The 16,261-nt window shown below is 43.9% G+C and overlaps 1 protein-coding gene across 6 annotated transcripts in view; it reads left to right on the forward strand.

Annotated features, from left to right (window-relative positions):
- The first annotated feature begins 1,258 nt into the window (after nucleotides 1-1,258).
- RNF32 (ring finger protein 32) overlaps nucleotides 1,259-16,261 on the forward strand; it is a 61,268-nt gene continuing 46,265 nt past the window's right edge. For 5 of the 6 annotated variants that reach the window (XM_049095254.1, XM_025451642.3, XM_025451631.3 and 2 more), the window contains exons 1-4: nucleotides 1,259-1,436; nucleotides 3,186-3,272; nucleotides 3,954-4,218; nucleotides 7,961-8,103. In XM_049095254.1, the coding sequence (XP_048951211.1) occupies nucleotides 3,258-3,272; nucleotides 3,954-4,218; nucleotides 7,961-8,103 (423 nt within the window). In that variant the 5' untranslated portion in view covers nucleotides 1,259-1,436; nucleotides 3,186-3,257. Of the gene's footprint in view, nucleotides 1,437-1,503; nucleotides 2,098-3,185; nucleotides 3,273-3,953; nucleotides 4,219-7,960; nucleotides 8,104-16,261 lie in introns of those variants that run through there. The other variant, XM_049095253.1, reaches the window with a different exon arrangement.

The raw sequence follows: 16,261 nt of genomic DNA on the forward strand, positions 1-16,261 counted from the left end.
AAACATTTTCTTTTAGGTCTTTTCATGATCAATGACCAATTTCTAATCAACTTGGTAACCTCTTTAGATCCGTTTTCAGAGAAGTAAAAAAAAGGGGGGGGCAAGATACTATTCACATTGTGTATTTTTTTCATACTTTCTGCTGAACTTTATTTCAATAAAAGTCCAATCATGAGTTTAAATAACACAACTGAGTCACTGTCATTAAAAAAAAAAAAAAAAAAAAAAGATGAACTTCTACTCATTTCTGCTTCTGGTCATGATGGGGCTTTAAGGACCAGATTTAAGCTCTTACCTCCAACAAGTAAAAGATCAGACACAACATATGACACAATGGTTCTGGGCACCTGAATGGTATCCTCGAGGAAAGGGGAATCAAGTGAGCTGGGCGAGTTTCCAGCCCAGGGCCAAGAGTCTAAATGATCTGTGGACAGATAATTGAGAGGTGCAGGAGGCTGGCGCAGCGGGTCGGGGGGAGGCCAGGTGGGGACCCCGGTCTCCCCCGAGTTCCGGGGCTGCAGCCGTGCTGGGGGCTGGCGCAGCGGGTCGGGGGGAGGCCAGGTGGGGACCCCGGTCACCCCCGAGTTCCGGGGCTGCAGGCGTGCTGGGGGCTGGCGCAGCGGGTCGGGGGGAGGCCAGGTGGGGACCCCGGTCTCCCCCGAGTTCCGGGGCTGCAGGCGTGCTGGGGGCTGGCGCAGCGGGTCGGGGGGAGGCCAGGTGGGGACCCCGGTCACCCCGAGTTCCGGGGCTGCAGGCCGTGCTGGGGGCTGGCGCAGGGGGTCGGAGGGAGGCCAGGTGGGGACCCCGGTCACCCCCGAGTTCCGGGGCTGCAGCCGTGCTGGGGGCTGGCGCAGCGGGTCGGGGGCCCCGGGTCACCCCCGAGTTCTGTCCGCCCCGTAAGACACCGCACCCGCACGGCGGCGCCCCGACAGCTTCCCAAGCCACGGGGAGACGGCAAGAACGCACAGGTCGTCGGCGTATCAAGAACCGACACCCAATGTCACCGGACGCAGCGTAGAGACTTAAGGCAAACGCGGCTGAGACCCCGCCAGGCCGCGGGAAGCCCGCCGAGCCCCGCAGCGCCCGCCGCGAGCCTGCGCACTGCGGCCTGCGCGGGGCGGGGCCGGAAGCCGAGCGGGCCGCGGACCGGCCGGCCGTGTGCGCAGGACAGAGCCGGCGAGCATGCGCAGTGCGGCTGGGTCGCCGCCGGCCCTCGAGCTCGGCGCGGGGCGCGGGGCGCGGGCGGGGCCGTTGAGCATGCGCGCCGGGTTGCTGGGCAACGGCGAGCGGCGCGGCGCTGGAGGTCGTGGCTGGCGGGAGGCGCGGCGGGGAGCCTGCGGGGCAGCCCGAGGTCCCGGTCCCCCGCACTCAGCGCCCTCGTGACCGCTGCGGGGAGGGCGACGCCGCCCGTCACCGAGGGGGAGCGGAGCCCGCAGGTAGGGGGTCCCAGCGACCGGGGGCCGGGGCCGGGGCCGCAGTGCCCGCTCGCGCGGCGTGTCCCGCTGTCCGGGGTCCGCACGGCTCTGCGTTAGCAGGCGGCCGCCGGGCAGGGCCTGTCGGGTGGACGGAACGGAGGATGAGTGCTCCCGCCCACTCTGGCTCTTCCTGCCCTCCGGGTGTGGGCCTCCCCTGACCCGAGGGGCTCCCGGTCCTGAGATGCAGGGACCGCGGGACGGAGACGGGCAGACCTCCCTGCAGTTCTAACCCGGACACGGAGGGGGCTCCCAGCACGGGCACCTGTCCACACCTGCAGCTGCAGGGATCAGTGCGGTGTAGGCTCCGCGCCGACAAGGTTCTGGGAGGCATCCACAGCACTGCATGCCTTCTCCCGCTGCTGTGGTCCACACCGACCCACGACCCGCTGTTGCGGTCCACACCACCCCAACCACCCGCTGCTGTGGTCCACACTGCCTGATGACCTGACCTGAGGAAGCACTGCACAGAAGCTCTGTCGTGTGTCCTGAGACCAGCACCGAAGGGGAGCCCGAGCGTGCAGGCCGCACCACCACCTGGTTCCCGGACGTCTTAGCAGCTGTCCAGCCCTGGAGACCTCACAGCTGTTTCCACGGTCCTCACTGCTACGCTGCGAACTGAGGTGTAGCAAGTGTTGGTCCTTAGATGCATAGTTTGGATTCATTCCTTTCAAGCCTTAAAATTAGGCCCATTCCTACATTACCTTAATCACTTACTGTTTCTCCCCATTCTGTATATTTTGGGCCCTTGTCTTCAGAAACTACACCCTTGCCTAAAAAACTAAATAGACCAATTCAGATTCTCCCACCAGTTTCACAGGGAATTGGAGCAAAATATCCATTTACAGAGTACCTTCTGCATGAAAGGGTCCAATTCAGATACTTTACAAAGGGGGGGGGGGGCTCACATAATCCTAAAGGTAACCTTGTAAGCTGTGTGTTACTATACCTGTTTAAGGTGAGGTACCTGGAACAGCAAACAACTAGACCCAGATGGGAGGGCAAGTGTGCTCCCCATACTCCGCAGCTCTGCGATGGGGACAGGCTGAAGGCAGTCTTGCTCCCCTTGCATCCAGTATATTCATTGTTCCCTTTCGCTCCTAAATTATAACCACCTGCCCGGTCCCTGAGTGCCTTTGCTCCCCTTGTACGGTAGTGTAGTGTGTTCACTTCCTTCTTGTCTGTCCTGAAAATCTCAGTTTAAATGTTCTCTCTTTAGGAGGCATTTCACTTACTGGGGCACCTGGGTGGCTCAGTAGGTGAAGTGTCTGCCTTCAGCTCAGTCATGATCCCAGGGTCCTGGGATGGAACTTCTTGCTCGGTGGGGCATCTGCTGCTTCCTCTCTCTCTCTCTCTCTCTCTGCATGTTCTCGCTCATTCAAATAAAATCTTAGAAGAAAAAAAAAAGAGGTATTTCACTTACTATTCTCTGATCTTTTCAGTCTGAAATTTTGTTGTACTTATGTACAGTATTGTACTGGGCAGTGGACTGTTCTCATTCATATTCATATGCTCCCTCCAGCTGGAGATTGGAGACCAGGGCTCAGTCATGACTGGCTGGAATCCCAGCAGAATCACAGTGCATAGCCTAATGCTGTGCTCGCATAGGCACTCCCATATCAACCAGACGCTCAAACCTATCTTCCCATAGACTTTGTAAGAGATGTTTACATCCACACCAACTTTGGCTTTCTGTTGATCATGTTTTTACAGTGGAAGAATTAAAGGAATGTGATATGATGATATAACTTGATATCGCCAAGCAGCAAGTTTTTCTGACTCGGCATGTCAAAAAATAAGGTACAGAATCCTGTTTTAAAGCACTGTTTTAGGGACACCTGGGTGGCTCAGTGATCAAGCATCTGCCTTCTGCTCAGGGCGTGATCCTGAGCTCCCCACAGGGAGCCTGCTTCTCCCTCTGTGCGTGTCTCTGCCTCTCTCTGTGTGTCTCTCATGAATAAATAAAATCTTTAAAAAAAAGTTTTACTCATGAATATATTTTAATTCAGATGTTTGAAAATATAAGAATATAGTTACAAACCTCGCTCCCATGAGGAACTATCTGCCATAGTACCAACCGCAAGCATGTCATAGGTGCCAGCAGTTTTATTCTGTGTAAGTTTCCATCAAAAAAGCATGTACTTAAATGCAAGATTCCGTTCATATTACAGAAGCAAGATTTGCCTAGAGTCTAATTATAGTGAAACAGAATGTAGTCAGGCATGCACGGCTTTTATAGGTCATAATGAATTAATTCATATTATATTTAAGACCTTAGTAATTAAATGAAAAGATATTACTCTGTCACCAACATAAATGATGAGACTGGGCTTTCCTGCAGTTAGGTAACGTGGGCCAAGCATTCTTCACCATTAGATTTGGTCTAGTATGCCCCCCAAATTAAGTATTAAAGCCTGTTTTCTTCCAGATGATATTATGTAATGTTCTAAATATAAGGCTTTCCCCCCCCCTACTTTTTAGGGTCATTCATCTAAACGAGGTAACTTAGCAGTCACTGCAGTTGCTTTACAAGATCACATTTTACATGATCTTCAACTTCGAAATCTTTCAACAGCAGATCATTCTAAGACAAAGGCACAAAAGAGAGAGAGCAGATCCAAATCTCTAAAAGGAAATACAAAAGCAATAATAGATACTGGACTTAAAACAACTCTACAAGACCCTAAAGTGGAAGATCCAGAAAAAGAATATGTTCTTGATCCAAAACCACCACCATTAACTTTAGGTAAGTTAGTCTTGTCATTTATATTTTGGCTTATTAGAACTGAGGAGTCTAATTGAGATAATACGAATTTTTCTGGAACAGAAACTTCTAATTTATAATCTTTCAGATGGAATGTTTGTACTACAGTTTTAAAATGCTGATGGAGACATTATGAGCAAGAAAAAAAGACAGTACTATATAGAATAAATAAAAGTAGTAGAATACAATCAATATTTACTAATCCACACTGGTAGAAATCAGTCAATAATGGAAAAGAAAAAGCTCTTTCTTGCAGTAGAATGACAACTCATAAATATATAGACAGGGGCCAGAAATAGAAAAACCACCATGCGGCCAACAGCACAGTAAGAATAGGCATCACTGGATGCTGAGACCCTGGGGAATGGTGCTGAGACACAGAATGTGGACACAGCTTCACGGTGTGCCCATCCACCACAGAGGAACATGCTGCAGCCTCATCTTGGTGACATTGTGCTGGCAGCACCCTGACCAAGTGATGCCATCACCAAAGGGATACACACCAACATGCCCCCGATCCCATGCAGCATCCCCTCTGTGTAAATCTTGCCAAAATGCACATCTGAATTTAAGAGGAAACACCAGACCCACCTATGTTCTACATGGTTCCTGACCAGTACTCTTCAAAAAGTGTCAAGTCAAGAAAAACAAATTAAGACTGAGAAACCGTCCTAGATATGAGAGGCGAAGGGGACATGACCACTGAGTGCAGTGTGTAATCTGGATCCAGAAAAAGAACTTGAGATGAGAATGAAATCGAGTAAGGAATACAGATTAATTGGCAGTGTTGGATCAACATTAATTTCCTCATTTTGATCACTGAGGCTATGTAAAATATTAACATCTGGGGAAACTGGGTAAAAGGCACATGAAGATTTTTTATCCTGGGTTTCACAACCTTTTGCAAGTCTCAAATTATTTTAAACTGTAAATTTAGAAATAGGAAAGATTTTTAAATGATGCTGGGTATGGAAAATAGGTTTGTCTGGGGGTGATGTGCCCTCGAGCAAGTGTGATGGATGGAGGCGGTGCTGGAAGCCTGCAGGGAACCTGCTGGTACCGCAAGGCCAGTGGACACTCATTACTTCCCAAGGACCCGCAGACAGAGCTGGTGGTGTTCTAGGAAATGGCAATAGCTCAAGAACAGGCAGAGGCATGGAGTGTTGTTATACAGCCATGTAGTGAATATCTTGTGTGTGTATATATATATATATATATAATAATTATATAATTTGTGGGAGATGATCAAGTCATTTTAGGAGGGAAGGTTTACATTAGACATCAGGAAGGGCTTCCCAATTTGGAAAATAAGTCAGGTTAAAAAGGAGAATAAATGAGCTATCTTCCAGGAGTTCTTATGAAAAAATTTTTTGACTATTCTGTATATTGGTCACCAATAAGTGTTGAACCATATGCTCTTCATTATTTTCCATACTATTCAAATTGCACTCTGGTCTTTTCTTGCTGATTTTCTGGAGTTCCTTATGTACTCCATATATTAACCCCTTGTTGATGAGAAGATCTCACTCTGGCACCGTCTTTTAATTTTCTGTTATTTTATATTGAATGAAATCTTCATTTTGATTACTGTTAAATCCATTAGTTTCTCTTTATTGTTTATGCTTGGGTGATTTAAGAAATCCTTACCCATTCTGAGATCACAAAGATTTTCCCACATTTTCTTTATCTTTAGGTGTTTTACCTTTCACATTTCAACCTCAGTCACAGTTTACTTTGCATACAGTACTGGCAAAATCAATTGATATAAAAATTTACATTAGATTCTTCCCTCAAACCATTATCTAGCCCTTCTTTGTTGATCAGCAACACTACCTTTTGCTTTTGCCAAGTTTTGTAATATGTCTTAAAACTGGCAGGAAAAGACTCAAAATTCATTCCCCAAAAGTATAGTCTTTCCTTACATTAAAATACAGAGGGTGATCTTTTGATTTTATCTTTGTGGAGACATTCCTTCTAGAACCTTCCATCACTCTGCTTCATCTGGACCAGTTGCTCTGTGGGGCTGGTACAGAGCCGTCAGCCTGGGATGTCTTCTCAGCATCACCCTGCAGGCTGATTCCCTTTGGTTCTCTTGCATCAGATCCTCTCTCCCTGATCGCATGGCTTCTCCTTCTCAGTTTATACCCTCATTGGGGGTGAAGCTGCTCCTCCAGCAGCTTCCTGGGAAAGAGCACCTAAAAGACTAGTGTACAAGCTTATAAACACAAGGATCCCTTTATTCTCTCACAGTCCATTGATAGCTAATAAAGAATTTCAACATGGGAGTCTTTCTCAGAATTTTAAAAGACTTGTCTTCTCATGTCTGTGTTGCTGGAGGTAACTCCTGACCCTTTTTTTGCTTTTGCTTTTTTAATTTTTTTATTGGAGTTCAATTTGCCAACATATAGCATAACACCCAGTGCTGATCCCGCCAAGTGCCCCCCTCAGTGCCCATCACAGTCACCCTAACCCCCCACCCACATCTCCTTCCATTATCCCTTGTTCATTTCCCAGAGTTATGTTCCTGATCCTTTTTGACACTTGTTCTTTCTCCTTCTCTCTCTCTCTCTCTCTCTCTCTCTCTCTCTCTCTCTCTCCTCTCCTCTCCTCTCCCTCTCCCTCTCCCTCCTTCCCTCCCACAGACTCTGAGATCTGCTTTTTATGCCTACAGCTGTGAAGTATCATAGGGCAGGATTTGGTGTGAATCCTTCGTTCTGGGCTTTCCTGGGGCCTCTCAAACTAGAATCTTGTGTCCTCTTCTGGAAAATAATTTAGTACTATTTGAAGATCTTTACTCTCAATTTTGTTTTCTCTATGGGATATCTGTCTTTCAGATGTCTAACCTCCTAGACTGGTCCTTTAATCTTCTTATCTTCTGTCTCCTGCTTTATCTCCTCTACTTCCTTTGAGATTACCTCAACCTTCCTCTTCCAGTCTTTGGGTTGACTTTCACATTTCTACAAAAGATTTTTTATTTTTAAGAGTTCTTTTTTGTACTCTGATTATTCCTGGTACAGCTTCCTGTTCTTGTTTTGTAGATGTAACACTTCACTTTCTATCTGAAGAGAGCCCACAGGGTGGTGCTTTACCCATTCCTTCATTTGTTGGGTGGGGGGGACATGACACCAGGGCTCCCCCGCCAGCACTGCTCTCCAGCTGCAGCAGCTCCCACTGGAATGTGCGCTCCTTTCTTGATCCAGAGGGGACACGTGGTGGGCTCTCAAATATTACTGAGGTGAGGAATCGATCCTGACAATAATTATGTCGTAAGAATTTTTAGCAAGGGAAGAACTTGATTGATACTCATTCTGTGAAGGTCACTGGTGGCCCAAAAAAAAAAAAAAAAAAAAAGGCTGGAAGAAGACAACACTGAAGGCTGAAAGATAAATTGGGTGACAAGTGAGACGCTTTGGCCAATACGTGTGAAAACCTAGTATTCTTCAAATTCTCTTCCTGAAAATTGGATAGCAGTCCTACCTACTGTAGAGGATACTATGAACATGAAATAGGGGTAGGGAATTCTTCCTAAATAAGAGCATAAAACACGAATGAAAGATATCATTACCATTGATTTCTATGCACCATGGAAGAAGTTTTCCATAGATGGCAGAAGTGTGCAGTATGTTTTGCTTTCAAATTTTTTTACAGAATAATGTTTAAACAATAGGTGAGTGCTACATTCTGAATATATTGCAACTTCTATTTCATATTGTTTTAACTTTAGCACAGAAGCTGGGCCTGTTTGAACCTCCACCACCGCTACTATCCTCAGATGAATGGGAAAAAGTGAAACAGAGATCCATCCTGCAGGGGGACTCTATGCAGCCATGCCCCATATGCAAAGAGGAATTTGAACTCCGCCCCCAGGTTTGCAGCCCGAAGATCAGATAAGCAAACCCCCATACTAGGCTGAGCTGGAGCCTAAGATCCTAGGCTTCATGTTTCTAGTTTCTTCTGCCTTCATGACCTCAAACACTTTTACATTTTCTTTTCCATTAATTAAAGAGAGAGAGAGTGTGTGTGTGAGAGAGAGAGAGAGAGAGCTAAACACCCTCATTAAACAGTTTTATTTACTGAATGATAGTCTCAAGTACAAAACTCATACAAAAGGAATGCTCCCATTCTACTGGCTGGAAAGAGCTGAGGAATGACTGGACACTCTGCTAGGAGGAGCCCAATGCAGGAAGAATGAGAGCAAATTGGAATTTTAAGCTGATTTATGAATTGAAATCATAAAAAAAAAAAAAAAAAAGACTAGGCTTGAATATCTCCAAAGAATTTGTGTAAGAATCTTTAAGTAAAATGTTTTATTAATAATCTTTATTCATGAAATTTGACCACAGTAAGGTTGATGATGTTATAGATAATATGCAATCAATCTGCATCATAGGTTTTCTTTTTTTTTTTTTTTTTTAAATTTTTATTTATTTATGATAGTCACAGAGAGAGAGAGAGAGAGAGGCAGAGACACAGGCAGAGGGAGAAGCAGGCTCCATGCACCGGGAGCCTGATGTGGGATTCGATCCCGGGTCTCCAGGATCACGCCCTGGGCCAAAGGCAGGCGCCAAACCGCTGCGCCACCCAGGGATCCCTGCATCATAGGTTTTCTGTACATACTATGTCTGCCTAATCTTTTGGAATCTCCTGGCAGTCAGGGATGCTTCCACTGCTAGAACTTTGCATTGTGTTTTAAGCTAGCAGCCACACTACAACGGTTCCCCATGTGTGCAACATTGTGCTTCCTTCAGAGCAGGCACTTGAAGGTTTGCTGGAAAAATCCAGCAAAAAGAGTCAAAGCAGGCCTAAATTCATAGCCTGGGAACCTCAAGCTTTACTCACTACCTTGGCACTTAACTCTCAAAGTTAATTTGTTTTAATGAGTTTCATCATTAACAAGTTAGTTCATAGTCATAGAATGTTTGTTCTTCACTAATTTGAATTCACAAGTTATTTTAAGCATACTTACTGTATTCCAGATCTCTATCAAGACCTAATCTTAAAGCTGGGTATTTTGGGAAAATTTTAGCCTTTGAACCATAGAATTATCATGTAGGATAATGTAGTATTTTAGTGTAGCAAGAGTTAATAGAACCACAAGGAGTCTTTCTGACCCCAGCAACCTCTTTTTTATTCTATAAATATTTAGTGTGACTGTTGTATGAAGAATGAACTTACATTGACTATCCTAAGCAGGGCAGCAGGAAGATCGGAATTTCACCATTTCTTCCATTCTGTTTTTTATAAATTTCTCACTAAATTCTTATCTTTGTTTGGTTATAGATCCAAACACTTATTTTTATTTTGCATTTTTAGTTAATTGTTCTCATATTTAGCTTTTTTCCTTCACTATAAACAAATTTGGCATTTCCTCAGCGTTTAATGATTTCAGAGGACTTCAGTAATTCTTGTGCATCACTGAGGGAGGCATTGTACCCATATAACAGATGAGGAAATAAGTGGTCCACAGCAGGGCCACGCAGGACATGTGCTCAAGGTCGGCTGGAGTCTAATCCCAACTTCTAGGACATTTTTAGATTTACCACGCCTAATCATTTATTTTTATCTCAGAGAATGTTTGCTGATAACAAACTTTTATGGACATTTATAAGTATAATATTTTAAATATCTAGAAGTGCAGTGTTATTCAGTACAGATCATCAAATATCTGTTGACAAAACACTTAAAGATTATTCTATCAAGCATGAGAGAGGAGTTAAGATGGCGGGAGAGTAGGGGTACTTGTTCCTTGGGTACAGACAGATAGTTCCCAATCCTTCCTAAACACCCAAGAAACCAATCTGAGGACTGCGAAGACACAGGTAGGAGGTGCAGAGAGTAGATCTGCGGTCAATGCAACTGTGGGTACTGCGGGAGGAAGGAGCCCTGCTGACGGAGACTACAAGGTGGTGCACAGCCCGAAGTGCAAGATCCGAAGGTGTAGCAGTCCGCCACCCCAGGGTCATGCCTGGCTTACGCGCTCCCGGGCAGGAGCCGATGGACGCAGGAGTGGCCAGGGTGCGTGGAGGCCCCCCGGGCTGCAAGGAGAACGGGGGGCATCCACGTGCGTCAGCTTCCGGGCATAGGAGCCGGGACTCCGTCTGCCGCGGCCGGCCTGGGTGCCAGCTCTCTGCTGCACCTTGCCATAACCTGGACCGCCGTGCAGCGTGCCATGCTTCCTGGCACTGGCCAGCCACACAGCAAGGGCACAGTGAGATGCTCCCCGCGAGGTACAGCGAGGGTCCACACCAGAGGTGCCCCTGAAATTCGTGGAGTTCTTAAACCCAGGGACCCCGGGATAAAACAGCTCAGACACAGGCAGCGTGAAGGCAGGGATCTCATGGAAGCTGGGAACACAAGAGGGGTGACTGCTCACTGAAGAGTGGGGTGCATGACCTTGCAGCTCCAGGGCCAGAGAGCAGGGCGCCCCGATGTTCATCCCGCCCCTCAGTGCGGAGTCTTCAGGGAGCAAGATGGGGCCACCTAGTGGAGGCCAGAGCTGCGGACACCAAGCCCCGCCCCCTGGCCCGTCTGGCCCCCTTCGGGTCCAGGTCCGTAGTGTCTGTGTCTGCCCAGCTTGTCCACCCGTAAGGAGCCCAACAGGCCCCTCCCGCTGAAGGCCAGCACGAGTCTACACTCATAGGATGCTGCAAAGCTTAATTAAGCTCTGAAGGAAATAAGATCTAGCTTCCTTTTTATTTTTCTTATTTAATTCCTTCTTTTATTTTAAATTTTTATTTACATATATGCATTTTATATATAGTTTTTGTTTTGTTTTTAGATCTAGCTTCATTTAACAAGTAGACCAAAACACACCCAGGATCTAGTTGTGGTTTTTTTTTTTTTTCTTTTTTTACTGCACAAAATGATAAGACAGAGGAGTCCACTGCAAAAGAAAGAACTAGAAGTAGAACTAATGGCCAGTGATTTTTTTTCTTCAAATTTTTATTTAAATTCTAGTTAGTGAACATACAGTGAAATACTGATTTCAGGAGTAGAATTCAGTGATTCATCACTTACATACAACACCCAGTGCTTAACATGACAAGTGCCCTCCTTAATGCCTATCACCAATTAGCCCATCCACCACTCATATCCCTCCATCAACCCTCAGTTCTCTAAGTTTCTTTTTTAAAAAATATTTTATTTATTCATGAGAGACATAGAGAGAGAGGCAGAGAGAGAAGCAGGCTCCCTGCAGGGAGGGACTCAATCCTGGGACCCCAGAATCACACCCTAAGCTGAAGGGAGACACTCAACCACTGAGCCACCCTGTGGTCCCTTTAAGAGTTTCTTATGGTTTCTTTCTCTTTCTCTTTTTTTCTCCTTCCTCCCCTATGTTCATCTGTATTGTTTCTTAAATTCCACCTATCAGTGAAAGCATATGATATTTGTCTTTCTCTGACTGACTTCTTTCACTTAACATAATACACTCTAACTCCATCCACACCATGCAAATGCAAGACTTCATTCTTTTTGATGGCTGAATAATATTCCTTTGTATATATATACCACATCTTTATCCATTCATCAGTTGATGGACATTTGGTCTCTTTAATTGTTTGGCTATTGTTGATAATACAGCCAGGGATTTAATCAATACAGATATAAGCAAGATGTCTGAACTAGAATTTAAAACATTTATAAGGAACTAAATGGGCTTGAAAAAAAACATACAAGACCCTAGAGAATCCCTTACTGCAGAGATAAAAAAAAAAAAAAAAAAAAACACACACACACACAACTAAAATCTACTCAGGCTGAAATTTAAAATGCTATAACTAAAAAATAAAATAAAATAAAATAAAATAAAATAAAATAAAATGCTATAACTGAGATGCAAACCCAAATGGATGCCATAAAAAGAGGATGGATGAAGCAGAGAAACAAATCAGTGATATAGAAGATAAAATTATAGAAAATAATGAAGCTGAAAAAAAGAAAAGAAAGGTAATGAATCACCAAGGTAGACTTAAGGAACTCAGTGGCTTATTAAAACATAATAACATTTGTATCATAGGAATCCCAAAAGATGGAGAGATAAATGAGTAGACAGTTTCTTTGAGCAAATTACAGCTGAAAGCTTCCCTAATCTGGGGAAGGACAAAGACATCAAAATCCAAGAAGCACAGAGAACTTCCATTAAGTTCAACAAAAGCCGGCCATTGCCAACACATATCAAAATCAAATTCACAAAATACACAGACAAGGAAAGAATCCTGAAAGCAACAAGGGGGAAAAGTCCTTAACCTGTAAGGGAAGACAGATCAGGTTTGCAGCAGATCTGTCCACAGAAACTTGACAGGCCAGAAAGAAGTGGAAAGAAATACTCAGCATGCTGAATGGGAACAATATGCAGCCAAGAATACTTTATCCAGCAAGGCTCTCATTCAGTATAGGAGAGACAAAGAGTTTCTCAAACAAAAACTAAAGGGGAACTCTCCTACACTGTTGGTGGGAATGCAGACTGCAATCCAAATGGTGCAGCAATTCTGGGAAATAGAGGTTCCTCAAAAAAGTTAAAAATAGAACTACCCTATGACCCAGCAATTGCACTATTAGGTATTTACCCAAAAATACAGATATGAAGGGGTACACCCCAATGTTTATAGCAGCATTATCAACAAAAGCCAGACTATGGAGAGAGACCAAATGTCCATCAACTAATGAATGGATAAAGTAAATGTTGTGGGAGCACCTGGGGGGCTCAGTGGTTGTGTCTGCCTTCGGCTCAGGGCATGATCCCAGGGTCCTGGGATCAAATCCTGCATCAGGCTCCCTGCAGGGAGCCTGTTTCTCCCTCTGCCTATGTCTCTGCCTCTCTCTGTGTGTATCTTATGAATAAATAAAATCTTTTTTTAAAAATGTTGTGTACACACACACATAATAGAATATTACTCAGTTATCAAAAAAGAATGAGATCTTGCCATTCGGGAAAATGCAGATGGAGCTAGAGTATATTATGCTAAGTGACATAAATCAGAGGAAGACAAATAGCTTATGATCTCATTCATATGTGGAATTTAAGAAAGAAAACAGATGAACATATGGGAAGGGTTAGGTAAGGGAGAGAGGGAAATAAACCATAAGAGACTCTTAACAAAGAACAAATTGAGGGTTGATGGAGGGAGGTGGGGGGTGGGGATGAGATAGATGGGTGATGGGCATTAAGGAGGCACTTGTGATGAGCACTGGGTGTTGTATGTAAGTGATGAATCACTGAATTCTACTCCAGAAACCAATATTGCACTGTATGTTAATTAAATAAAATTTAAGTTAAAAAAGAAGAAAAATCTCAAATACACAATCTAACTCTACACCTAAAGGAGCTAGAAAAAGAAATAGCAAATAAAGCCTATAATCAGCAGAAGAAGGAAAATTAAATAAAGATTAGAGCAGAAATAAATGATTTAGAAACAAAAATAGTAGATCAACAAAACTAAGAGTTGGTTTTCAAAAGAATTAATAAAATTGGTAAATCCCCCTGCCAAACTTATAAAAAAGAGAAAGGTCCCAAATAAACAAAATAATAAAGAGGAGAGATCACAACAACAGAGAAATTATAAATAATCATAACAGAATATTATGAAAAATTATATGCCAACAAACTGGGGGATCTGAAAGAAATTAACAAAGCCCTAGAAACCTACAAACTACCAAAACTGAAATAGGAAGAAATAGAAAATTTGAACAGATCCATAACCAGCAAAGAAATTGAAGCAATAATCAAAAATCTCTCAACAAACCAAAGTCCAGGGCCAGATGGCTTCCCAGGGATTCTCTATTAGATATTTAAAGAATTAATACCTATTCTTTTCAAACTGTTCCAAAAAAATAGAAATGGGAGAAAAACTTCCAAACTCATTCTATGACACCAGCATTACCTTGATTCCACAATCAAAGACTATTCTCCTAAAAAAGAATTACAGGCCAATATCTCTGATGAACATGGATGCAAAAATTCTCAACAAGATACTAGCAAATCAGATCCAACGGTACATTAAGAGGATTCTTCACTACAATCAACTGGAAAATTATTCCCGGGCTGCAGAGCTGGTTCTATATACACAAATAATTCAGTGTGACCACATTAATATAAGAAAGGATAAGAAAGAACCATATGATCTTGTCAATAGATGCAGAAAAAGCCTTTGACAAACTACACCATCAATTCTTGATAAAAACCCTCAACAAAGTTGGAACAGAAGGAACATACCCCAACATCACAAAGGCTGTATACAAAAAACCCACAGCTAATATCATGCTCAGTGGGAAAAAAACTGAGAGCTTTCCCCTACGGTCAGGAACAAGACAGGATGTCCACTCTCACCACTGCTAACATAGTACTAGAGTCCTAGCCTCAGCAATCAGGCCACAAGAACAAGGCATCCAAATCAGCAAGGAAGATGCCGTACTTTCATAATTTGCAGATGACATGATACTCTATGTAGAAAACCCTAAAGACTCCACCAAAAAATTGCTAGAATTAATAAAACATGAATCAGCAAAGTCACGGGATATGAAATCAACGCACAGAAATCTGTTGCATTCCTATACACCAATAACAGGCAGCAGAAAAAGAAATCAAGAAATTGATCCCATTTACAATTACACCAAAAACCATGAGATACCTAGGAATAAACCTAACCAAAAAAAGTAAAAGATCTGTACTCTGAAAACTACAGAACACTTATGAATGGAACTGAAGAGGGCACAAAGAAATGGGAAAGTATTGCATACTCATGGACTGGAAGAACCAACACTGTTAGAATGTCCGCACTACCCAAAGCAACCTGCACATTTAATGTGATCCCTACCAAATAGCACCAGCACCGTTCACAGAGCAGAAACAGTGGGAAACAAACCATGAAGAGACTCTTAACGACAGAGAACCCAGTGAGGGCTGCTGAAGGGAGGTGAGGGGGATGGGGATGAAGGAGGCACCTGTCATGCTGAGCACCGGGTGACATATGGAAGTGATGACTCACTGTACTGTACACCTGAAACTAACATTACACTGTATATTCATAACTAGAATTTAAATAAAAATTTCTAAAAAAAAAAAAAAAAGAATGGGGACCTGAGCATGCAAAAGGCTGCTATGAGATTAAATGGTGAAATTAAAAAGGACCATATTACTGAAGTTTTCCAGTTTAGGCTTGTGGGCAGTAAGTTTCAAGTCAAGGTTTTACAACTTTGTAAGTTCTATTTATTGCGATATTTCTTCCATTCTTCCTATTTAAAAAGAGTAGAGTGAAGGCAGGGAGGGGGGCGGTCACTTTAAAAATGGGAGAGCATGACCAAGACCAGGTGGCCCTCGTGTCCGAGACTTGGGTGATCCCCAGAGTCTCTCCCGCCCTCTCTTCTCTTGGTCCCCCACACTTCAGAGAAGATAAGCCAGTGGCTGAGAGCTTGGAGCCCTCGTTGACCTCCCTCCGTGCGTGCGCAGCTCATTCCTGCTGGTGTCTTGCTGTCATCCCCTGGTTCTCCTTCCAGAAGAAGCACCTCGCTTCCTCCTTAGAATATCCCCACTATGTGGTGGGGAATCGGGGTCCCAGAGAGGTGACATTTTCTTGTGAGTGTACTTCCCCTACATTTAAGAGGAAAAGGTGATTCCTTATTTCTGAGACATTTTAAATTTAAGTGTGTCACAGTTAACACGCTGGATGCTAAACAAGTCAGGAGTGCCCCTCAGCTGAACAAAGCCCTGCCCCGTCCCCACACACCCCCACTCCAGCCTGTATCCTTCCTTAGATCCACCCAGGAGATGCAGCCACATCAGAAGTTGTAAGTATACACTAATATTAATGGCTTCCTAGCAAACACGGTGTGTTTGATGTTCAGATTGTTGTTAACTTAGCTTTTCTTGTTGAATTATATACCTGTGCTGTGCTCAACTTAAATACTAAATATTAGAAATATCAAGGTTATTAATCTGCATTTTTTCATTTTTCAAAGAAACAAGCCTACCTTTTAAGCACTCAGAATTTTTCTTTTTAATTAAATGCATTTATGCTGCTGCTTTTTC

This window comes from Canis lupus, chromosome 16, assembly GCF_003254725.2.
Source record: "Canis lupus dingo isolate Sandy chromosome 16, ASM325472v2, whole genome shotgun sequence".
Taxonomy (NCBI): domain Eukaryota; kingdom Metazoa; phylum Chordata; class Mammalia; order Carnivora; family Canidae; genus Canis; species Canis lupus.